The 24,787-nt window shown below is 40.1% G+C and overlaps 3 protein-coding genes across 11 annotated transcripts in view; 2 read left to right on the forward strand and 1 right to left on the reverse strand.

Moving 5' to 3' along the window:
• pde7a (phosphodiesterase 7A) overlaps nucleotides 1-3,523 on the forward strand; it is a 35,821-nt gene extending 32,298 nt beyond the window's left edge. For all 6 annotated transcript variants that reach the window (XM_046833487.1, XM_046833486.1, XM_046833488.1 and 3 more), the window contains one exon: nucleotides 888-3,523. In XM_046833487.1, coding sequence (XP_046689443.1) covers nucleotides 888-1,078 — 191 coding nt within the window. In that variant the 3' untranslated portion in view covers nucleotides 1,079-3,523. The remainder of the gene's footprint in view (nucleotides 1-887) is intronic.
• Nucleotides 3,524-5,579: 2,056 nt separating this feature from the next.
• On the reverse strand, nucleotides 5,580-13,655 carry mtfr1 (mitochondrial fission regulator 1). Of its 3 annotated transcripts, none has more exons than XM_046833653.1 (8): nucleotides 13,504-13,655; nucleotides 12,210-12,303; nucleotides 12,019-12,117; nucleotides 8,009-8,136; nucleotides 7,539-7,765; nucleotides 7,178-7,433; nucleotides 6,684-6,858; nucleotides 5,580-6,316 (listed from the first exon to the last, which is right to left on the reverse strand). In XM_046833653.1, exons 2-8 carry the CDS (start codon nucleotides 12,261-12,263, stop codon nucleotides 6,269-6,271), a joined length of 987 nt encoding a protein of 328 aa, XP_046689609.1. In that variant the 5' UTR covers nucleotides 12,264-12,303; nucleotides 13,504-13,655; the 3' UTR covers nucleotides 5,580-6,268. The 3 variants fall into 3 exon arrangements, with proteins under 3 accessions (XP_046689609.1, XP_046689607.1, XP_046689608.1); XM_046833651.1 differs by having other exon boundaries at nucleotides 13,500-13,654; XM_046833652.1 differs by lacking the exon at nucleotides 13,504-13,655 and adding an exon at nucleotides 13,144-13,293.
• Nucleotides 13,656-13,875: 220 nt separating this feature from the next.
• Nucleotides 13,876-20,980, forward strand: armc1 (armadillo repeat containing 1). 2 transcript variants are annotated; one of them, XM_046833654.1, is made up of 7 exons: nucleotides 13,876-14,088; nucleotides 15,369-15,578; nucleotides 16,513-16,604; nucleotides 16,796-16,985; nucleotides 17,106-17,222; nucleotides 17,306-17,380; nucleotides 19,338-20,980. In XM_046833654.1, exons 2-7 carry the CDS (start codon nucleotides 15,417-15,419, stop codon nucleotides 19,527-19,529), a joined length of 828 nt encoding a protein of 275 aa, XP_046689610.1. In that variant the 5' UTR covers nucleotides 13,876-14,088; nucleotides 15,369-15,416; the 3' UTR covers nucleotides 19,530-20,980. The 2 variants fall into 2 exon arrangements, with proteins under 2 accessions (XP_046689610.1, XP_046689611.1); XM_046833655.1 differs by lacking the exon at nucleotides 13,876-14,088 and adding an exon at nucleotides 14,270-14,421.
• The last annotated feature ends 3,807 nt before the right edge of the window (nucleotides 20,981-24,787 follow it).

Raw genomic sequence — 24,787 nt, forward strand, 5'->3', positions numbered from 1 at the left:
GTACATGTAGCAAGGAAAAAAAGCAACAAAGCATCAGTGTGATGGACAGATTTAACGTTTGATGTTCGTTTATTCATCAAATTTCATTAAATTTTCTAGGGACTGATTTGGTACATCATTTTTGAGTTTGAGTAAAAGTATTAATCCCCTTTTTTTTTTTAAATATGACTTCAGTAAAACTCCTCCTTTACATTTCTGTCTGAGTACAAAAGGTCATGCCTATGAATTGACTTGAGTATGAAAAATATACATATACCAGGCATAACATTGGCATTATAACATTATGAGCAGTGAAGTGAAGAACACTTATAATCTCTTCATCATGGCTCCTGTTAGCGGGTGGATTTATTTATTAGGCAGCAAGTGAACATTTTGTCCTGATGTTAGAAGCAGGAAAAATGGACGAGCGTAATTATTTGAGCGATTTTGACAAATTGACGTCTAGACGTCTGGGTCAGAGCATCTCCAAAACTGCAGCTCTTTTGGGATGTTCTAGGTCTGCAGTGTTTAGTATCTATCAAAAGTGCTCCAACACACACAGCGAGAGAACTTACTCCTGTGGTGGTGATCTTGCCATTAGGTTCTCATTTAATGCCGTTTGTTTTCACTTCCGAGTCATGAGGGACGACAAGTGTTCCTGAAATGTAGTGGAATACAGAGTGATGTGTTAGACGCTAAAATTCAATGAAGTCAAATTTTCCCGAAATGAAAATATTCTGATGATGTAAACATATCCTGACTCCTAAAACATGCACTTTAGGACAGTGATGAAGTGTCCAAACTTGTATATAGCGAAATATGAAAAAACCCTTTAATTCAGAAAAAGAAAAAAAAAATGGTGTGTTCTGAAGACCTTGACCCCTCTTTTTTTTTCCCCGACCTTGCAGGTTTCATGACTTACGTCGTGGAGCCGCTGTTTGCCGAGTGGGCTCGTTTTTCGGACACGCGTCTCTCTCAGACCATGCTGGGTCACCTGTGCCTGAACAAAGCCAGCTGGAAGGCCTTGCAGCCCGAGGAGGCCGAATTCGAGCAGGACAGCGGCTCCAGAGCCTTACCTCAGGGAAGCGTCGAGTCCTGACACTGCCTCGCCCCACCCCGTCCAACCTCAAGCTTCAATCACTTTGATTTGCTCACCTCCCATTTCAAACCAACCACTGATTTATTTAATTTATTTAATTTTAACACCCTTTTTAATTTTTTTTCCTTTGACATAGAGCAATACATGGATACCTCATTCAGCTACTGCTGCGATTTTCATTCTTACTCTTACACACATTTTATTTTTTTTTAAAGTCATTTTATTTATTAAATTTTTTGAGGGGTTTTTGGTCCGTTTTCATCCTTCGGTGTGCGGAACGTCGCCGAACCATTTCGGCTCGGGGCTGGGGAACGCTGATCCCGACGGATCCCTTTTACTGGGTCAAAAGTGCCATTTCCCCCCACATCCCCCAAAACCCCACCCCTTACGGACTTGCTCAAACACCAAGAGTATTCCCGTGACATGTTTTTAAACAACTGCACCAAGAGACGGTGAGTGTGTGCATGCGCGCACGTGTGTGTGTGTGTGTGTGTGTGTGTGTGTGTGTGTGTGTGTGTGTGTTGGTGCATTTTGCAAACAAATCTTCTTCCTTCTTGTGTACAAACCTGAAAGAGAAAAAAAAGACAAATGTGAAGAGCCCAGTCATTTGCTGCCTCTACGAAGACTGTTTACAGATTGTCTTTTTTTGTTGTCGTCATTATAAATGAATCATGTTGGTTCTGTTCGTTGTTATTTTTTTATTTTATTTTTTTTGCCTTGAAGCACAGATGTGAAGAACCACTTTTACATGTTTTGAACTGTTGTGTTACTGCTGATGTACTGAACAAAAAAAAAAAAAAAAGAAAGAAAAAGAAAAAAAATTTACCAAGGGACTGCACTCGAGTCAGTCAGAAATGCCAGATGCCATACAAGCGCCATTTTGTGCTCCGTTGTGAAATGTTCTCCCTGCACTCCAGATTCTGGTGCCACGTGATTCGAACATGCAGCTGCTTCTGCTGTGAAAAGACCAGGGCCCGGCTTTCCTCCCTCCCCTCCTGATCTTCTCCATCCATCTCCACTTCACACAATCATCCTCCCCTCATCCTGATCTTCTCTTTCTCCTTGATCACTTAACAAATTCATCCTCACTTTATTACTGATCTTCTCCACCTGACCCTCTATTTCTCCTCCATCACTCCACTCCACGCACTCATTCTCCTTTCCCTTCTGATCTTCTCCACTTGAACCTCACGCTCTCCTCCATCCCTCTACTCACTCATCCTTCTTTCCCTCTTGATCTTTTCCATCAATCCAAACACACATTCTCCCTACATTCCTGATCTTTTCACCTGAACCCCTCTTTTTCCTCAATCACTCCACACACTCATCCTCACTTCATTACTTATCTTTTCTACCTGATCCTCATTTTCTCCTCCATCACTACACATATTCATCCTTCCTTCATTACTGATCTTCTCCACCCAATCCTCTCTTTCTCCTCCATCCTGCCACCCACTAATCCTCCCTTTCCTCACCATCACTCCACCTGTTGCTCCTTCTTTCCCATTTTATCTCCACCATTTTATCCTTTTATTCTCCTCCATCTTCTTTCCTCTTTTCTTCCCCCAACTATAAATTCCCACTTTCCCATCAGTCACTCCTTGCAGATTTTCTCTTTTCTCACTCCACTCATTTTCTCCTCCTGAGCCCTGGATCGAGCCTTCGTGCCACACAGGACATGTAGCTGACCGGAATCTCCACGGATCTCGCTCAGGGTCTCACAAACCTGCTCATCACTCCGCTGGAAGAAAAGAGGAAGAGAAAGGTGCCTTTTATAGGTAGCTGTCCCCTCCCCTGTCGTCTGGTAAGCGCAGACGTCAGATGTAGATCTAGACTCCCTTTCAGAATGTGTCTCGACCGCAGTCGAGCTCCACCCGGAAGAACGCTTCAAAAACGATGCCTTAAAACTATGCACAAAGCTAAGTGACCAAACCAGCTTGTATTTTCATTAAAGCGCATCATCACCTCTGTTTGATTCTCGTCCAGCCCTTAGTCTTCTGTCATGGGAGAAATTTCTTTTAAATATTAATATATGGCTGATGAATTGATTTAATAATTAGTTGGAGTTTTTTTTTTTTTTAACTTTGAGCATTCCATTTTCTTGTTTTTTGTTTTGTTTTACTCTGTACAGATGTGCAGTTGTGATTTTTTTTTTTTTTTGCGCATCTCTTTCTAGTTTGAAAGAGAGCAGGTGCTTTCCCCCCCTTTTTATTTTAGCTAATTTGTATTTTTGTTGTAAGTGCTGTAAGACTGTTGATAATTTAAAAAAAAAAAAAAAAAAAAAAAAACCTGTTTACAATTTGTTGTAACAGCCATTTTGGGGAGAAGACTTACATGTCAAGCCATTTTGTAAAGGCTTTGTCGTACAGACTTTTTGATACATGCTTGTTGCAGTTGCATTTTTGATGAATAAAAATGTTTGACATGATGTTTCATGGTACAGAATCACAAGATTCAGCTGTGTTGGGTTTTTCCTGTTTGTCTAGCCGTGTATTGTTTTGTTGGATGTCTCCCCCTGCTGGCTGATGAAGGGAATTGAGTAGAGCAGCTACTCAGAAAGGAGCTTCTTTAATAAGATAAAACTCCCAAACGTGCTTCTGGCTCATTCCCAATCAGCTCAAGTCCGTGTATTCTGTATTTCAACATTTAAGATGGTTTATATTCAGATAACCTGCACTCCAAGATTACTGACAACCGATTAATCAACTAAAAATGGATACTGGACAAAAAGAAACACTCCCTGTAAAATAGTACTGAACTTTATTCCTTTATTACTGAATATATTAATTATATAAATATTGAGCAAAATAAAATACATGCATTTAAACAAACAAAAAGTCACTCCATATAAAATAAAAACAGTTACATCCAAAATGACTTATTACACATCTTATTGACACAACTGCGCAGCAGGGCTTAAGGGCCTTGCTCAAGGGCCCAGGAATGGGATTTCAATTCGTTACCTTTTATTCAGAAGTCCAAATATATACCACTAAACTACCCCTGACAAAGGCATGGTCTCTGTATGTGCCAGTCTCAGCGATTGATATCCAGAACGACATACAACTACGCAACAGGGGTTAAGGGCCTTGCTCAGGGGCCCAGGAGTGGCAGCTTGGTGTGGATGAGATTTGAACTCTAGACATTCAATGCTTTAAACATTAAGCTGCCACCTCCCCCACAGGCTCTGGGTTACTGATCAGGAGATTGGGATCCCCAGCAGTAAATCCTTTGCACTGCCAAGCTGACACAGTTGGGCTCTTGAGAAAGGCCCCTAACCTTTCTGCTCCAGGGGCGCTGTATCATGGCTGACCCTGTGCTCCCGCTCCAGAACAATTCTGGAATATGTGGAAAAAGTAGCATCTATGTAGCAGATAGAGGCATTTCAGTGTAATAAAAGCTTTCAGACCCCAAAATATTGCTGCAGCCCACAAATGAGAATTGAACCAATTTACTGATGAAAATCTTTATTCCAGTTTTTTTTTGACATCACAACCGTGTGAGAGGATGTTCGAGCTCTGAGTGTAAAGTCCTTCATGCTGAACATCTTACTTCAAAGTGCTTGTCAGTGTGTATTACAGCTGTATTATAGTGTTATAAACCCTGGAATATGGATGGAACAAAATACTCAAAACGGCTAAAGCTATAAAAAAAAAAAAGGAATGGGTGTAAAAATATAAACACGAGAAAAAAACTGTTCTGTGTATTGTTTTTAAACAACACTTCTAACATGGGATTTTTCCTAAAAGCTTCATCGTGAACTTATTCGAATCATGGATGCTGTTTCTCATTATGAGAAAAGCATTTGAAGAATAATAATAATAATAATAATGACTGACTATAGGGGGGAAAAAATATATGAATTTGTTGTCATGGCAACAAGTCAGACAAATCCATATCATGTAAAACTACAACCGAAGAGAACGGTCACTCTGACTGAGGAATGATTTCACTAATAAGGTATAGTCATATTATTAAAAACAGAAATACGGATGAAAGTACTGGGACACGTGACTTTTCCAGCCGTATGCGGTTCTTCCACAAACTATCAATCAGTACATTTTCCCCTCACTTGAACAAGGAGACCTAAACCTGTTCCAGCTCCATCAAGATCTGCTTTCCATTGTTTGGAGTGGAAGATCTCCTGCTATGGATCTTCAACCCTACTGAAGACCTTTGGGATGAATATGAACGCTGACTGCACCCCAGAAGCCTCCTCACCTTCTCACCTACATCAGTACCTGACTTTAACACCCTTGTGGCTGAATAAATCTCCCCAGACACACTCCAAAATCTAGTGGAACATCTTTCCAGAAGAGTGGAGATTATAATAACAGCAAATGGAGTCTAAATGTGGAATGGGATGTTCATAAAGCACATGGTGTCCATATAGTACATATCAGTGGATGGTTCTAATATATAATAAAACTTGTTTCTTTTCAAAATCTAATAATTAAAACCTGAACCTTAATCAATCAATGAGGAGAAAAAAAAAATCTCATTAAAAGAATCCTGATTTGTAGTGTATTTATAACCAGCAGCAACGTCATCATACAAATTACAGCCTATAAACAAGACGAAATGATTAACGTCTAAAAGCAGACGTAAATAAACTCCTGACTTTATAAATTAACGCCGACACGAGCTCAGGAGAATCTGTAGAAAGTGCTCATGTACACGATTGTAACCGAGTGGAAATAGGGTTGGATTCATTTCTGGGCACTTTTACATGCCACACTTTCAGAAAGCCGTCAGTGTGATTTTATAAAAGGAAAGAATACTAAAAGACCACATAAAAAAAAAAAAAAACACGTTTTGACTTCACGGTCACTCACGATGACGTGTAAAATGCGCAGCTGTAGAATGTAGCTTTAGTGTTCATTTGTTATTTAGTAAAACGTAAAAACGAATTCGGGCCATTTCCTAGCGGTTAGCGCTGTTGTGCAAACTCGAGGAAACAAATTTAGACTTGTCGAATTTGCACGACCACGATTCAGACACGCGGTTCTTTTTTTTTTGGTCCTTTACAAAAACGAGACATAAAAACAAACAGCTTCCTGCTGCATTGTGCAACTTTGTGATTAAAGAGATCAATAATGCTGCTGGTGCAGAAAACCAGACTAAGCGCTTAGAGTCCTGGAGACGTCTACGTGTCTGTTCCTGTGTGTGTACACACACTCGACGTTCAGCTCACATGTGCTTTCTCATTCCTGTTGATTTCAGCATGTGCTGTCCGAACTGCAAAGTCCCGAGAAGACAAACAAACGTCATTATATACCACTCTCACATGTAAACATACATAAGATATATATTATATATCACACACACACACACACACACACACACACACACACATTATATAGACAAACAAATTGGATTAGATGTTGTAGCATGAAATTTTCCCTTGACTTGAACTAGGAGACCCAAACCTGTTCCAGCATGGCGATGCCCCTGTGTACAAAGCCAGCTCCATAAAGATCTGCTTTACATGGGTTTGGAGTGAAAGAACTCCTGCTAGAGAGCTCGGGTCTCCTCACCTCACCTACATCAGTGACGTTAATAACGCCCATGTGACTGAATGAATCTCCACAAATCTGGATCTTACCGCAGGCGTCTCTGAGGGCGGTTTGGGTTCTCGAGCAGGGAGACTGAAGTTGCTCTCGCATTCGCTGTCGTTGCGGTAGCGATGGGCGAACTTGCGCTTCAGAGCCTCGGCGATGAGAGCAGTGGGGTCTGTGGGTTCACTGGCCTTCGTCTTGGTGTGATCTTCCTCAGGACGACTGCAGAGGGAAAGATCGAGGGTTTATTGCGTTGCGTTAGACAGGAAGATGCGACTAAAGCCCATCATTCTTTAGCGTATGCTGCTCCTGCTGAATTTGAATATTAAACAGTGGTTCATGAAACATAACCATAAAACTCCAAACACCTGATCGAGCACGGTACTTTATTTTTTTAATGAACTTTCACTTCATGGACAGGAATGTTATCTGGCTTTAGGGTAACTTCAGCACGTTATCTCCTAGTAAATTATTTATAGGAACTGGTAGTATAAATATATATCAAATACTAATTAAAGTGTTTTGTAACAACCATACGCACTTTTTAACGGAGCGTAACTTGACTTTTCCAATGTCTTTCAACACGTCTAACATGTTGGGCATCTCGGGCTGTTTAGGCCCCGACTCCAACACCGCGTCCCGATCAGACTTTTTACTCCGCCGCTCTCTGATGAGGTCGATAGCAGAAACACTCCTCTGCATTCCTGGACCTGGAGGAGGAGGAGGAGGAGGAGGAGGTGGTGGTGGTGGTGGTGGAGGTGCTGAGAGTGGAGGAGGAGGACCACCTGGAGCAGGAACTGATAAAAAAAAACCCTACATTAAACATGCAAGTAACGTGTGCTTGGAGATTTGAGAGACATTTTAGTCTCTTGAGAGCATCTGAGCATGCTCCGTGTGTTTACCTGCAGACTGTGCGTTCCGCTCCTGGGCCTGCACGATCTGAGCGATCTGAGCTCTCAGTTTAGCCAGCTCATTCTCCAGAGCACTGATCTTCTGAATGGCCTGATCGTTGACGACTGTCTGGCTCTGCGGCGCGGGAACGGCACGGTGGATGCTGGGCAAAGAGCGCTGGCGTCTGAGAGGCGGGCACTGCTGAGCGCGAAACGCCAGCCCCGAGTCTGCCTCCACCCTGAAGAACCGTCAGAGCAGGAAATGCTTTTAATAATACTATATTACCTGCTGTGATTAATTGGGGATAAACTAAAATTTCAACACTGACTTTTTTTTTTAAAGATTTTATTTGCATGCATGACCCAAAAATGGCCACCAACACAAAAACCAATGTCAATCCGTTGGCATAAACCTTACATTTGTGGTGCTCTCGAAATGACTGCTCATCAAGTTTATTTCAGAGCGTTAACCGTAGATTTACCTTCTGCCAGGGACATCACTGTCCTCTTGCTCGATCCACCCTACATCAGCTAGCGATGCTATGAGCCCACTGTGTCCTCCTAAACCGCCCAGGACTCCTGCTCCTGCCCTGACAGTGAACGTCTGGAGCTACACATGCAGGGGAAAAAAAACGGTTAGTTTATATGATGAAAAGAAAACATACAAACACACACCGGATTGAAAATATGAAAGCGAAGCATGCTGTTAATTAAATCCTGAGTTAGCAAATTGATTTTAACAGTGTGAAGAAGTTAAAAAAGGATTTGGGTTTGGTGACTGTGCCATTCATGTCATTTCATGATAGATATCAGTCCAGACGACTGTTTGCTCTCTTAATAGCGCTTATTACTCGGATTTGCACTTCCCTGCTCCTAATCAACCCCAAACCAATAAACTTTCACCTCCGTGTTGGACGCAGAGGTTCCGGGTGGAGACTCGAGTCGGCCGAGATGCTATTGCGCAACACTGTTAGAGGAACTCACCTGTTAGGAATGTGTTGGAGAATTCCAGGAGCTCAATGTTTTTCTGTCAGATTAGTGACTGAGGGTTTTTCGATGTTGTTTCATTCACATGAAATGGGTTAAACTTCAGCATTAATAAATCATAAGTGATGATAAATGAAAAACAATAGAACATGCTGGAAAATTACTGAAACTGGAGACTCCTTCCATAAACAACATTCTCCTAACCAAAATCTCTTAAGCATGTGAACCCTTAAGTTCACACATGCAGTGATTTGATGGCTGCAGGTCACAGGGAGGTGCTCCTACTACTGGTTGCTATATTTCCACCCACTAACACGTGCCATAATAAAGAAATAATCAGTGTTCTTCACTTCACCGCTCATGTTTCCCTGGTCGGTGTATGATTTATTATTATAACGTTTCTGATGGTGTATTAATGCTGAAGTTCATCAATTGTTCTGAATGGATTGCAAAATGTTTCCATTAAGTGGTTCTTAAGAATGACCAGGTTTTATACAATGGAAACTCAACGTCTCATTACCCTGTTCACTAACGCTTCTTCTTATATTCAGATCTCATTTAGTGTTTAAGCCTTTAAACACCTGCCCAAAAGTTTGGTTGGTATGTGCTTTCTGAACATCCCATTCCACGCTCATTCTCCATTTTTGGTTATAATAAGCTCCACTCTTCTAGGAAGATGTTTCACTAGATTTTGGAGTGTGCTTCTGGAGATCTGTGACATTCATTCAGACACAAGGGTGTAAAGTCAGGTACTTTGTGTTGGAGCTCTATAGCAGGAGATCTTTCACTCCAACCCTTGTAAAAAGCATATCTACCATGGAGCTGGCTTTGTGCACAGGAGTATTGTCATACAGGAACATTTTGGGTCTACTAGTTCAAGTGAGGGGAACATTTCATGCTACAGGAACCAAAGACATTCTATACAATTGTGTGCCTTTGACTTTGTGGTAACAGTTTGAGGAAGAGCCACATATGAAAAAATTAAAAAACAAAAAATCAGGTGTCCTAATATTTCTGTCCATATCCTGGTAGATAAATATAGGGGCTTTGATTTACCTGGAGGATTATTTCAGAGAGGTCGAACAATAAACTAACCTAAAGCAGATAAGATGTACTCCTTACTAAGGGACAGCTGGGAAAGCAGGAAGGAGAAAAAAAGACAGAAGAGAGAAAAATATGTGAGTGCTAATATACATGTGGTCTGAAATGAAATATTAGAGATCACAGAGATTTGGTTAGTCATGCAAATCCTGGAATGTTATACAGTTATACACATTTTTCATTTTCAAAATCCCAGACTCACATATGAAGACTTTCCTAAAGAATTTTAAGACCATATTTAACATCTGAAAAAATGATTTAAAAGTTTTAAAATGTGTTACGTTACTCAGATGTGTGTCAGAGTCTCTGATGTTCTTTGATGTATATTACCAATATATTATTTAATTTTATTCAATCAGTTCAATTTGCGCCTATTTAAATTACTACTCGATTTAATCAATATACTAAATAATAATAATAAATAATATAATATAAAATATAATATAATAAATAATTATTGCATTAATTTGATTTATTCTATTTTTTTATATTATATATATTTTATATATTATTCAAGGAAAAAAACAACACCACCATTTCTGTACTGTTTGCTGGAATTCCTCCATGTACAACTTCTTCAGGACACTGTAGAGGGTGGAAATGTGTGTGTTCACTCTTTCCCTGTGTCTCGTACACATGACAGCAGGGTTACTCATAAAGGGTTATGTTAGTGTGACTCACGTCTGCCTACGTCCTGAACGCCAAAATAATATCAGCAGCTCAAGCAACCCAAAACAACCTGCTTACTCGGTCACACACACACACACACACACACACACACACACACACACACACACACACACACACACACACACACACACACACACACACACACACCGCATGATCATATGAATGTAGAAGGGGAAAAAATTTATTTTGAAACAATCTACAGTAACATCAAGAGCCATTGGGTCATTGATGGTAGGACAAATGAGCACAAGCACGTTGACTCTACTTATAATAAAGCAGTCGTTGTGAAATTATTGACAAATGTTTGCAGGCACCTGCTTTTTTAACATCCCATTTAGTTCCAATTTACCCTTATAATAAGCTCCACTCTTCTGGGAAGATGTTCCACTAGATTTTTGTGGAGATTCATTCAGCCACAAGGGTGTTAGTAAAGTCAGGTACTGATGTAGGTGGGGTGAGGAGACCTGGGGTGCAGTCAGTGTTCACATTCATCTCACACCAAAGGTGTTTCCACTCCAACCAAAAACAGATCTTCATGGAGTTGGCTTTGTGCAGAGGGGCATGGTCATGCTGGAGCAGGTTTGGGTCTCCTAGTTCAAGTGGAGGAAAAATGTCTTGCTCCTCTGAAGACGCCATAAACAGATGTGTGCCTTTGACTTTGTGGTAACAGTTTGGGGATGAACCACTTATGGGTGGAAAAGTCAGGTGTCCCAATGCTTTTGTCCAGATCGCGAATTTCACATTTAAAAGTTTAACGATGTGATCATCTATTTTAAAAAGTGTTATCGGATCAAAGTTGGCAATCGGATCGTGGCGCATCGTTTTGAACATATTTGCATCGGTAAAGAAACTGACCAATATTTGATATGTAGAATTGATTTCTTCTTGCTAAACTTTTTCCTCCAGATTGTCAAATTAATCATTCTCAAAGCAAATAATACGTCTGTGGTGCTCTTCTTCTGCATGAAACCATACTGCTGATCACAGATGTTCACCTCTTCTCTCAGCCTGGCTTCCACTACTCTTTCCCATAACTTCATGGTGTGACTGATCAACTTTATTCCCCTGTAGTTACTGCAGGTCTGCACATCTCCTTTATGCTTAAAGATCAGGTCCAGCACACTCCTTCTCCATTCCTCAGGCATCTTCTCACCTTCCAAAATCCTGTTAAACAATCTTGTTATAAACTCCACTGCATCTCTCCTAAACATCTCCACACTTCTACTGGTATGTCATCTGGTCCAACAGACTTTTCACTCTTCATCCTGTTAATCGCTGTCTCACTTCCTCCTTACTGATCCTATCCACTTCCTGCTTCACCATCTCCACACCATCCAACCTTCTCTCTCTCTCTCTCTCTCTCTCTCTCTCTCACATTTTCCTCATTCATCAAAAACTTTAACAAATTACTGTAATAAATACTGTAAAAAATAAATTATATATATTTTCTCTTTTTTATTAAAAAATATATTTTTTAAGGTTCTTAATCAGTACGATTTGAGCTTCATTTTGATCTGATTTTGAAGTTAAAAGAGTACGACCTTGTACAATCACACACACACACACACACACACACACACACACACACACACACACACACACACACACACACAGCAATAACAAACCCGTTTATTTACAGTGTAAACACACTCACAGTAAAGGGAAACTGAAAGTCACAGGACACACACACACACACACACACACACACGCTTACCTGAAAGTGGACCCGTGGACATGGCGAGAGAGGAAGGGTCGAACCGATCCTTCTGACGATACTGCGAGACGAACCGAACGACTTTGTTGATCCCAAAGCCTGGAGAATGAAGTCATGAGTAACGAAACAAACACAAATGAACAGGATGGGAAACGAGTCCCATCACAGATACACTGATGAGATGAACACACCTGGTCCATTCCTTTCCTCACATCGCTGCTGTTCATCATCAGACCGAGTCGCATTCAACTGTGTAAGGATGTTCTGCCATGTTGAGTACCTCACCTGCAACACACACACCATCATCATCACACACACACACACACACATATATATATACACACATACATACATACATATATATATATATATATATATATATATATATATATATATATATATATATATATATATATATAAAATGTATGCGTGTGTGTAAATTAAATATGGAGGAGGAAAAAATTAAGGAAAGATGACTGAAGATATTGAAAAGAAGATATATGAAAAGATATTCAAGATGGACAACGTAAGGGAAATAAGGAAATGAAAAAGGATGGAGGGATTGGAAATGAAAGGTAGGGTAAAAGATTGAAAAAAAAAACAAAGGATCAAGGGAGAACAGATGAAAAGAATGAAAAGGACAGATGATGAGAATGTAAAGGCAGGATAAGGGGATGAAAAAAAAAAGAAAGGACGAAGGAAACGGAAAGGACAGATAAAAGGAACGGAAGGATGGATGAAGGAATGGATGAAGGACAGATGAATGGAATGTGAAGAGCTAAAGAAGAGAAGATGAAGGAAAACGAAAATGAACAAAGGAAGATAAAGCAGTGGAATGTAACCTGAAGGAGTGAGATAGAGAGAGAGAGAGAGAGAGAGAGAGAGAGAGAGAGAGAGAGAGAGAGGAAAGACAAAGTGAAGGTGAAGAAAAGGGAGTGAAGGAAGGCAAATAAAGGGCAAATAATAAAAAGTAAAAAAGAGTAATAAAGAGTAAACACACACACACACACACACACACACACACACACACGAGAAAGAAAGTAAATAAGGAAGTTGTAAAAAAGTTATAAAGAATGAAAGAAAGTTCAGTTTTTTAACTAACCACAACTAAAAACAACTTCTTACCAAACTATTATCTCAGTCTCAGTTTAAACTCCTCTGAATTTACTGTAATACTTTTTACATTGTTTACATTTAATGTTTATTTCTCCACCAGCCGCCTGAAGTCGAAACCCCTCACTACTGACACATTTCTCCTTCTTTCCCAATCCAACTCTGACTCGATCCCAAACGCCTCCCTGTAAGATTCATAGTGCACTACTTCAGCCTTGTGTTCTCACAGCAGCAAAGTGCACCTAGGTAGGGAGCACATATCGTTTTGAAACACTTCACCGCGAGTAACCTACAATTTATCCGGGTGGCTAAGCTAAATGTAAAAGTTAGAATTTTGCGGCGCGTGAATGGTATTAAAGTTGACTTACAGACTCGGCTTGGTTTCGAATGGACCCTCTGCTACACCGGGTCGAGCTCCATGTACACCGAACAGCTGGTTTTATTCCCAGTTCGTTCACTCGAGAACGAAGTTTCCCAACGTTTACTTAAACGTCACCTAAGAGCCAATGGAATTCGAATTTAGGGCGGGACCTAAAACATACTCTTCAACTATTGGTGAAAAAAGATTGATTGACAGCTTAATCTAATTATTTGTGTATATCTCCTCCGCCGTGTTGGGAATGACCGGAAATACAGAAACGTTTATTTTAAATATAATACATATTTTTTAAATATCTCCATAATATATTATGGTGTCTATTATATTGCTTTTTAAATGGCGCGTTTCAGATCCAGTAAGAGCCGCTTTGATTGGGTGGACGGTCGGGCATATTGTCCAATCAGCGTTAGGAATTCCAGGGCGTGCTTTGTGTTTCATGGAAATGGTCAAGTGAGTCTTTCCCCGGCGCTGTTAGTCATCTGTGTGACAAGCTTATAATGCGCATTTGATTGCTGTTATAACCCCACTCACTCGTATAAGAAGATCGCTTGCATTTCTGGAGAACGTGAAGACACGAGGTAACGATCCAATTAGCTGTCAAGAGGCAATAGTTAGCGTAGCTTAGCGGTAGCTTAGCATTAGCTTAGCGACCCTGCCTGTGTTTTGTAAGGTTATGCGTGGACAGCAGTGCAGCACACCACAGAGGGCAAGGTTACCTGTCCTACATCAGTATCATGCCCAAAAAGGTGCCCTTTAACGCTAATAACCGGGTTGATGACGTCTAATTATCGCGACGTTCTTCTTCCTGCTTAGCAAGAAACTGATAACAAAGACAACAAGACAATCAATAAGAGCAGCTAGCTGGCAATTTGGACAACCAGCTTTAAAGCCAAAGACACTTATGAGGACACGTAAGCTGAGCTAAAACTTATAGGTCTTTTTGTCTCTATGTCTGTATAATATAATTTTTCAAGTCTAATTGCTTGAGGTAGTCATAGATAGTAGACTGCAGGGGTGTAACGGTACACGTATTCGTACCGAACCGTTTCGGTACACGGCTTTCGGTTCGGTGCGATGTGTACCGAATGAAATTCTTTTCACGTGTGGAATTAAGTTACAGAACAGTGGCAGAACACTAGTTTGTTTAGTCTCTTCCTCACACTGTTGTGCAGTGTTACTGTTTATTATATTATCATCATTATTATTATTATTATTATTATTATTATTATTATTATTAAACTTGAAAACATACACAACAATGCCCAGGTAATAAAAAAAATAAAATAAAAGAGTTAGTGTAGTGTCACTGTGGCGACTCACTCGGCACCGGAAATACGATTTGTCGTGTGTTGTAAACTCACGTCTTGTTTTGCGCATACACAAAATCGCACGACTTTCCGTTTTTATAACAGTCCCGCATTATAGATTCCTAAATGTTTGCTTCAGGAATTCTTTAAAAAGGAGAAAAGCCTGACAATTCTACTTTTAATTTTGATTTAGTCAATTTAATTTGTACCAATCGATTACTGAAATTAATCAATACAGTTTTGTTATATTGATTAATTTGAGTAATATAATACAAGTGTATTGCATGAATTTGATTTGTTCTTTTTTCTTTTTTTATATATTTTCTTTTTTTGTAAAATATTATAACATTAATTTATATATTATTTAACCACGCAGGTATTTTATTAAACTTTTTTTTAAAGTCATTTTCTACACACACACACACACACACACACACACACACACACACAACTGTACCGAAATTCAACATAAAATCCGTAATGAACCATGAATTTTGTGTGTGTGTGTGTGTGTGTGTGTGTGTGTGTGTGTGTGTGTGTGTTTTGGCCAGAGCTCAGGAAGGTCTCCTGGAGTACATGGCACTACATGCGGCTGCACCATGAGCGGCGAGCCGGACGCCTTGGCTGTGGTCAACCAGCTCCGAGATTTAGCTGCTGACCCACTGAACAGGCGCGCAATTGTCGAAGATCAGGGCTGCCTGCCGGGTCTTATCCTCTTCCTCGATCACCACAACCCACAAGTCGTCTACTCAGCTCTTCTGGTTAGCTCCTTTTTGTTGTCGTTCTTTCTTTCGCTGGTCCAAATATAATTTGCTTACGACTACAGATGAGACCAACATGCAACAGCCAATCAGCTTTCTGTTATTGGCGAGAATCTATAAAACGGATTAAATTTTTCAGCTGTAGGCCTTAACTTTCATTTCCTTAAAAATGAAAACGTGTTAAATCTGACTTTGTGTCACCTGCAGAAACTCTGTTATTAACTCATATAATCCTCAATCACAATTCAATCACAAGTGTGTCTGTGCCACATGAGCGTCTCGTAACGGTGACGTTAGATCTCTCTCACACACAGTGCCTCGAGCCAGACACAAGCCTTCACCCATCTACTGTGGCATTTACGCCGCTTCTATATCACGTTTCCACCAGCTGTTTTAATACAACAGTTAATATTTTATTAATGGGGTCTGGTTTTCTTTTGAAGCTTCCGATGCATTTTCATAAAATATTAAATTATTTGTGTTTTTTTTCCTTAAAAAGCAAGAGACCAATCTGTCTTGGTAACATTAATAACGGATAGGTTTTAATATTGTACACGAGTGTATAGCGAACAAACTGGAATCAAGGACGGTTAAGGGGTGCCAATACTTTTTTTTTTACTTTTAACTTTCAGCTTTCATTGCCTTTTCATTAAGTGTTATACAAAAACGTGTGTGTACGTATACAGTAGCAGTCAAAAGTCTGGACACTGCTTCAGGCTTTATTTTTGTGTTCCGCACTGTTAGCTCTAGTCAGATGGCATCAGCTGTTTTTCGGCCGATTCTGTCTGCATGTTTGTCATGTATATATAATATAGTGTGGTGTTAACTGGGTGTGTGGTGACACGAGTAAACACATGGCAGACATCAGTCTATAAACAACCTTTAAGTGCTTGGGTGTGTGTGTGTGTGTGTGTGTGCGCGTGCACGTTATCAGGCCGTGCGTTACCTGGCAGAATGTCGAGCCAACAGAGAGAAGCTGAAGGGTGTTCTGGGAATGATGCTGAGTCTGCAGAACGTCATGCAGAAGTAAGTCTCTGAAATCAACCACTAAACACACTGTGGGCACCAGGGGGCGCCAATTACTTACAGATGTGTTTATTTTAGCAAAAACACAGGTGTGGGGTTGTGGAGGATCACAGATGCTTTAATTTTTTTTTATGAAATTCCAAACTATTACATGGCTAAAGGTGCTGATATTTTTGACCATTTCTTTTCAGGAGCACATCCCCAGGGGAGACCAAACTGTTGGCTTCAGAAATTTATGAGATCCTGCAGAACTCGAGCAACGCTGAGGCCGAACAGGCCGAAGAAGCCGCATCGTGCCGCCGTAAGGCTCAGTTCTTCTTGGGTTCAACCAACAAGCGGGCCAAGACCGTGGTGCTGCAGATCGATGGTCTGGATGACCCGGTGAGGACGGAATGAGCCTCTTAGTGTCTCCACATCACTAGGATCGTGCACGTCAATGAAACCTATGAGGATGTGCTCGAGATTTATACTTTTTCTTGTTTTGTTCTCTGTGTGTTCCAGACCAGGAGGAGTCTGTGTGAGGAGGCTTTGCTGAAGATCCGTGGAGTCATCAGCTTCACTTTCCAGATGGCTGTTAAGAGGTGTGTGGTCAGGATCCGCTCTGACCTGAAGGCCGAGGTGAGGATAGTGCTGATTTCACATAAAAAAAGCCATTTTTATATAAACAACTAATTTTTTATTTTTTATTTTTTTATCTGCAGGCTCTGGGAACAGCTATCGCATCAACCAAAGTGATGAAAGCTCAGCAGGTGATGAAAGGAGAGGACGGTAATGAGGTGAGCAAACACGTGGCATGTACCAAATACGCTGCAGGATCGAGAAACAAGAACACGTCACATCAGACAGACAGACAGACAGACAGGGTGTGACAACATATGTAGTTATACAACCAAAAAGATGTCTGTGTCTCTCTCTCTCTCTCTCTCTCTCTCTCTCTCTCTCTCTCTCTCTCTCCACCCCCCTTCTCCATCGCTCTGTCTCTCTGTCTCTCTCTCTCGCTCTCTCTTTCTCTCCACCCCCCCTTCATCACTTTGTCTCTCGCTCTCTCTCTCTCTCTCTCTCTCACATTCTCCTCACCTCTGTGACTGATAGACATTTTATGAACAGAAAAGGTCCTGATGTTTTCTCCCTCATTTAAATTTGAATTTTTGTTATAGAAATCTCAGAATGACTGCTACTAATACCACTACTACAAATACCACTACTACAAATACTACTACTTGTACTACTACTAATACTACTACATAAATACTACTGTATGCTTCTGGGCCGTGTCTCTGCTCCTCTTCCTCTGTTGTGTGTCGTCGCTGCAGTAACACCACTGAGCTTTATTTAGGATGACACTGAGAGCTGATGATGCCTTTCTGACTGGAGGGTTAAACACCACACACACACACACACACACACACACACACACACACACACACACACACACAGATTTAACACACACCCCTTTCCCAGACCTGCCTAATTCTGCCTAAGACACAAGTGTTTTCATGTTAGGGGGTTTTACACACACACACACACACACACACACACACACACACACACACACACACAGACCCAACGTGTGGTTAAACAGGTCCTGTGCTGATTATTAGACGTGACCTCGCCGCGTTGGAAGGATGTTTTTTACTTGCAGCGACACACTCGTGACCTGTAGTAGCATTCATTGTGGTGATGGAGGCTTCTGTTATTATCACTCTGGTTCTCTGACGTACACTAGGTGGCGTCTAGATTCACATTACAGTATGTCCTTTACCTCATGAGTAGATTTCAGGATTTACAGCATATTTGAATTAAACGCAGGTCCCTGTAGCACTTTTTCATCTATCTGGCCTACCCTTAATTCCAGTTTGGAGTCTAATTATTATTATTACAGTGTGTAGGGTTCATGCTCGCTCCCTGCTTCCTAACTTTAACACTGTAAAATTGTATGGACGAAATTTGGCCTGCAGGTGGAAAAAAAATTGAATCCAAATTTTTTTGCAGCTTTTGATATTTTTCCCTGTTTGTCTGTATATTTATTTATTAGGGGTGTAACGCTACACAAAAGGTTCGGTTCAGTTCCGGTACAGTTTAGGAAATTATTAACATAGTTTAATATTATTATTTGGGAACATCAAAAGTAAATTTTTTTAAACAAGTTTAAAGAATGCCTGCTTGATAATTTTTTTTTAAATATTTTAAAATAAAATAGAAAAAAAATCTAATTAATGCAATGCACTTTTTAAAACCTATTGATAAAATTGAGTATTGGAATAAATAGGCTTAAATTAAAGGCTTAAATAAAAAATTTTATTAAATAGTTTACATTTGTTAGACCCAAACTGGGGTGTGTGTGTGTGTGTGTGTGTGTGTGTGTGTGTGTGTGTGTGTGTGTGTGTGTGTGTGTGTGTGTGTGTGTGTGTGTGTGTGTTTCATTTAATCGTGTCTGCTGAATGGCATAAATGTGAGAAGATTATTATTATATTATTATTAAAAAAAAATTCTTGTTGAACTGAAACTGTGACATGGTTTATATGTTCTTTATATACAATCAGACTCCAAAATCCTGAGACTTTCATGAAGTTTGTCTATTTTTTGTTGTTTGTTGAAGTTCCTTGATGTGTCTTCAGACTTAATTATAAACACGTGTGAAATGCGCGTGTCCCTGGTGTCTGCTGTGGCGTCCTGCGCATCTGTGCTGTCCTGCTGAATCACGTTCTTGTTTAAATTTCATCTCTCGTGTAGGTGATGGTCCCTCTGCAGGAGGACTCGGGCGTGGAGGTGGAGCAGAACCTGGACTTGCCCGATTACCTTCCCGAGGACGAGAGTCCGGCTCAGGAGCAGCACAAAGCCGTGTCTCGCCTGGGCTCCATGCAGGACGGTATTGGCTGGCTGAGCACAGCCACCAACTTCCTGTCCCGCTCGTTCTACTGGTGACCCTCGGTGCCGGAACCTTCTGTCACAACGAGTCCAGAAACACTGCTGCAAACGAACTCGACCGCTCCTCAAGCTCACGTTAGCGCCCATGCCACAAGAGACACTGAGCCATAGAACAACAACTGCGGCTTTTCACGACGTGTCCTCCGTAGCTGCGCTTCCTTTCTTTCTCTTTCTCTCTCACACATTCGCTCACTCGCTCAGCTTTCCCTTCATCCAGAAGATGTTTTTTTTTAAAGACGGTTTGGTCCAGTTTCTCCTCATGGGTCCATGTATGATACCAAACAGCATTAAATATTATTACAGTTTTTTTTTCTTTTTATTTTAAGTTTTTTGGGACACTCAGTGCTCTGCCAGGTGACGTAACTTCCCTGGAACCGATTTTCAGTTTTGTACGAAGGAGTTTTGATTCTTGTGCATGAAATGATGAAGTTTGACTAGTCGTTTTCTTCGCCTTTTTCTCCGTCTCACTTCCTGTGGGTTTTACTGCCTTGTGCTTTCTCTTTCTCTCACTTGCTTTCTATATCTTTGCTAATTTAAAGAAAACTGACGATCTGTTTTAAAGTTCCCTCTCCATTTTCTGCTTTACTCGATGCCTTCCTCCTCTGTGTGTGTGTGTGTGTGTGTGTGTGTGTGTGTGTGATATTTTGCCATGCGTTTTCTTGTTCTCATCTTCAGATGAACCATGTCCTTGTTTCGCGTGGAATCGTTTTCGAAGGTACTCACGGTTAAAAGAACGGGAGAAACACCGGCTGCTGTCGAGTCATCGAGCAAAAAGCTGTATAATCTAACAACAACTTAATGCATGCAAAGAAAAAAAGGGAAAAAAACACGCGTGCGCTATTGCTACTAAGATTAGTAACGGGTTCTCGTGCTACGTGCCAACCTCCGTAGGAACCACTGTAGGAACCTTACTAGGAACCACTCTAAAGATTTACACCGAGAGCTGATGACTCATAACTAATCCGGTTTGTTTTGGGAGATTTTTTTTTGCTTTATCGTTGTCTGCCTACAACACGAGTATTAGTGTTTGGTTTTGTTGGTCAGATGAAATTGGTAGAGATTGGATTTTTTTTTTTTTAAAACAAACACAAACAAACGCACAGTCCGACAACGCACAAACACCTGGATACGACTAACTATTTATATGAACAAAGAGAAAAGGAAAACACACCAACAGTGTTAAACAGGTGCGACACCAGACTGACTAATCCCTAAATATCTCCTGTACTGTTGAGTGCTTAAATTTTTATCATTTAGTTTCCCATTTCATCATTTAGTTTCCCATTGGTCATTTTTTAGACTCACCTCCCTAAAACACACAGGCACATGTTTAGATGTAGAAGCTTCTCCTGTACAGAGTACGTCTGCTGTTACATGTGTAAAGACTTTCCGACCGTGGAGTTATCGCCTGCTCACAGTAACGTCATTATTAAATATATTAAACAATACAGTGTGTTTGTGTGTCGTGTTTTTCAGAGCACAGAAATGTCAGATTCCTGATCAACCTGAGTAAATGATGAGGATGGGTTTCATCTCTTCCTGTAATTTGAGTGGTTTTCGAATCCAAAAGCTACAAGAGCACCTGACAAAATTGCGCATCGGACTACATTAACGCCGTTTAGCAGACGCCTTTATCCAAAGTGACTACTGTTTATCTTATTCATACACCCGAGCAGGTACGGGGTTAAGGGTCTTGCTCAGGGTCTTGTTCCAGGAGTGACAGGCTTGTGTGGCTGGCATTGAACTCATGACCTTCAGCTTCAAAGTCCAATGCCTTAACCAATAAGCTACCACTATTCTGTTTTTTGCTGCAGCTCGTCTCCTTGATGGAACAAGAATGTCTGAGCGCCGCGAGACCCCCCGCTGTACACTATATGGACAAACCTACAGGGACACCTGACTTTTCCAGCCATATGTGGTTCTTTCCCAAACTTCTTTCACAAAGCTGGAGGCCAACAGTTCTACTGAAAGTTTTTTGGTTGTGGTAGCATGAAATAATCCTCTTCACTTGAACTAAGAGACCCAAACCTGTTCCAGCATGACAATGCCCCTGTGCACAAAGCAGTTCTGTGACGATATGCTTTATATGGGTTGGAGTGGAAGAGCTCCCACAATATTGAACATTTACAATCATTTGGCAGACGCCTTTATCCACAGCAACTTACATTTATTTCATTCATACAACTGAGCTGCTTTTTGGTTTGAGGGCCATGCCCAAAAGCTCTTGCTCAAGGGCCCAGGAGTGGAAGCTTGGTATGGCTGGGATTTGAGATTCAGATCCAAAGTCCAATGCCGTTAAGCTACCACCTCTCCACATGATGAATGTGAACGCTGACTACACCCCAGGCCTCCTCACCTCGCCTACATCAGTACCTGACTTTACCACCACCCTTGTAGCTGAATGAGCTCAAATCTCCACAAAATCTAGTGAAACATCTCCCCAGAAGTGTGGAGCTCATTATTGTAACAGCAAATGGGAACTAAATGTGGAATGGGATGTTCACATACCAACCTTATGCTAAAACTTTTGTCCATATGTGTCAGGTCTATATCAATTAAGAGTCAACAGCAACATCATTTTGGAGAAATAACTCGTTTCTTAAAAGTGTTTATAAAACGGTTCTGCCTACGACGTGCTCCACAGGTCGGCCTCGTGTGAAAACGTAGAAGGTGTGCTGCACTTAAATCTCTCCAAATTTGTTCAGGGAAATGTATTAATTAACGTCGACAGACTCGAGCACGTTGGCTCGGCTGTCATTGTAAACAGCAGGGGTGCTGGGGAGAGATTTTGGCTTCGCCGAGTATGAAAGACCCGTTTCAACCCGAATGTTCTGAGGAACGCTGAAGTCAGAGACGTGATTATTCGCTCAGCTGAAGTTTCATTTGAAGTAACAATCACTCGAGATGGAAAACCGGGGTGTCTGTGGTAAATCACTGACAGGGTTATACCTTAATGGCCCACATTTTCTGTCTGGATAGGGTTTGACCCCTATAGCGTCCCATATATGACCAATTGTCTCAGGATTTGTGGTGTTACTGGTTGAGCCAATCATGTTGGATTGATGCTTTTGTGATGGTACATATTTTTGATATAAATTCTGAAGGAGAAAATTACTCCTGTCCTTGTGGTTTGCTTGGTAACTCTTTCTGAAGCTTTGAGCAGGAAGTGTATGACATAGCGAAGACTCCTATTCAATAGAACTAAAAGGAATCAGAGAAAGAAATCTAACAAGCGCCGAAGATCCGTGGAGAATCCTTTTTATATTGAATCTAGTTTATAACTAGTGTAGAGAGAAGGATCACACTTTTCCAAATAGGTTTAAGTTTCCAGTAGAATGAGCTTTCTAAAGCAGTGTTTATGAACTTAAAAAAAAAAATTATTTCATTATTATTTTTATTATTATTATTATTATTATTATTATTATTATTATTATTTTATTTTATATTTTTATTTTTATTTTTATTTTTTCAAAATGGGATCATTAAAGTGCTGCCAGGATTATATAATGTAATTAAAATTATTATTATTATTATTATTATTATTATTATTTAAATTACATATTATATCAAATTACAGTTCCAGGCATCACAATTTACAAGAATTGAAACTTATTCTTAACCTAATTTAACTTGATGTTTTTTAATAATGCATTTATTTTATCCTTGAAATTGATTAGATTGCAATCTAAAAACCTCAACTCTCAAAATCTCAAAATTCGATCAAATATAAATTGGATCTAAAGTTTTCTTTTAAAGGAAAATTCTAGAATTAAGAAAGCTATGGACAGTCAGAGAATCACTGTACATTATTATTAACATTTATGTTAGAATACATTTTATAATTGTAAAAGACTTTTAATGTTTACAAGATAAATTGTGTAACTGTTGCCTATCATGATGGAATTCTTATACTGTGATCAAGTGTGTGTTATATATAAACTAGATTTTTTTATTTATTTCATTGATGATTTTCAGCGTAACACTGATCTTTTGCTTTCAATTTCTTACAAAACCTGAATATTGTACATATTAAGTATCATAAGTGCATAGTAAGTATGAAGAATCACAAAAATTCGGTCGAGAATCGCGATTTGATATTTTTGTCGTATCGCTCGGCACTAATCTGTAGTGGAAAATTAAATTTCTTTTTTCTCTTCTTTCTAGGATTTGCATTACAAACCTAAATGTATCATTCATGTCTGTAGAAGTGTGTTTTCTGTTTGTATAGCACACACACACTCCTGGAGCCACATCCTGACCAAACCACCACTTTACCGTTTCCTCGTGATGATGAGGATGATGAGGATGAGTGTAAACAGCAGTAGACATCTCTACTCCCACATCAGTGCTGTTTATAGACTATATTATCAGCCAGACTGTGTGTGTGTGTGTGTGTGTGTGTGTGTGCTCCTTATGGCATGTCACTGGAGGACACATTTAGCCAAATTACACAGTTACAGAAGGACCGAATCATTTTTAAAGCTCACCAGGTGACGTTTGAAGGGCAGGTGATTAAAAAATACTAAAACTAAGCAAATCCTCTGTGCTGTAGGTTGTACCTCACATTCACTAACCGTCACCAGGATTATAGTATATGATAAAACTCTTTAGAAGATTCTGTCACTGCACTGATATTGACATTTAATGGTGTACTATGAATCATATTCTTATTATAAAAAGGATAAACTAACCCAAAGACCAGAGAGCTGTTAGGATGTAGATAAAGGGACATTGAGAAACATAAAAAAAAAAAAAAAGGCTAATCATTTGAAACTAAATTATATTATTGACAATATTAATAAACATTTTGGTGGGTGGGGCTTATGTGCAGAAATAAAAAAATTCAACTGTCCTACAATGAAATGCTGATCCTGATTCATTGAATTTCATTGAATTTCAGCTTCATCTTTAATTTGACTTTTAAATGGCATCAATTATCAAATAACATTTTCTCTCCAAATTGTTATTCTTATAGTAAAGAATACATTTCAATTGTACATATTTGCATATTTGCAAATTTCTAAAAATTGAGTCTGAGAGTTGAGTCTGAGAGTTGAGTCTGAGAGAGTTCACCCGACCCCAGCCTCTCGCACTGACGTTGAATAATGACTTTATTAATTTAATATCACATTTTCCCCTCCTGTCTTTGACAAATCTCCAGCTGCACTTGTCTCATCACCTCACCACTCCACTGGCAGCATGCAGGAGGGAATCCTTCCAAGCCCAGGCCGAGTACAGACAGCTGGAGGGAAATC

The sequence above is a fragment of the Silurus meridionalis genome, chromosome 21 (genome assembly GCF_014805685.1).
Source record: "Silurus meridionalis isolate SWU-2019-XX chromosome 21, ASM1480568v1, whole genome shotgun sequence".
In the NCBI taxonomy this organism is placed as follows: Eukaryota; Metazoa; Chordata; class Actinopteri; order Siluriformes; family Siluridae; genus Silurus; species Silurus meridionalis.

Bases quoted from the DNA above. Each gene is read 5' to 3' on its own strand.
- mtfr1 (XM_046833653.1), bottom strand. From the start codon at position 12,263: ATGCGACTCGGTCTGATGATGAACAGCAGCGATGTGAGGAAAGGAATG. The intron at 8,137-12,018 runs GTAAGCGTGTGT...CTGCATGTGTAG, and splicing joins GTCCACGGGTCCACTTTCAG to CTCCAGACGTTCACTGTCAG. The intron at 7,434-7,538 runs GTAAACACACGG...TTTTTTTATCAG, and splicing joins GCGGAACGCACAGTCTGCAG to TTCCTGCTCCAGGTGGTCCT.
- armc1 (XM_046833654.1), top strand. From the start codon at position 15,417: ATGAGCGGCGAGCCGGACGCCTTGGCTGTGGTCAACCAGCTCCGAGAT. The intron at 15,579-16,512 runs GTTAGCTCCTTT...GCACGTTATCAG, and splicing joins TCGTCTACTCAGCTCTTCTG to GCCGTGCGTTACCTGGCAGA. The intron at 16,986-17,105 runs GTGAGGACGGAA...TGTGTGTTCCAG, and splicing joins TCGATGGTCTGGATGACCCG to ACCAGGAGGAGTCTGTGTGA.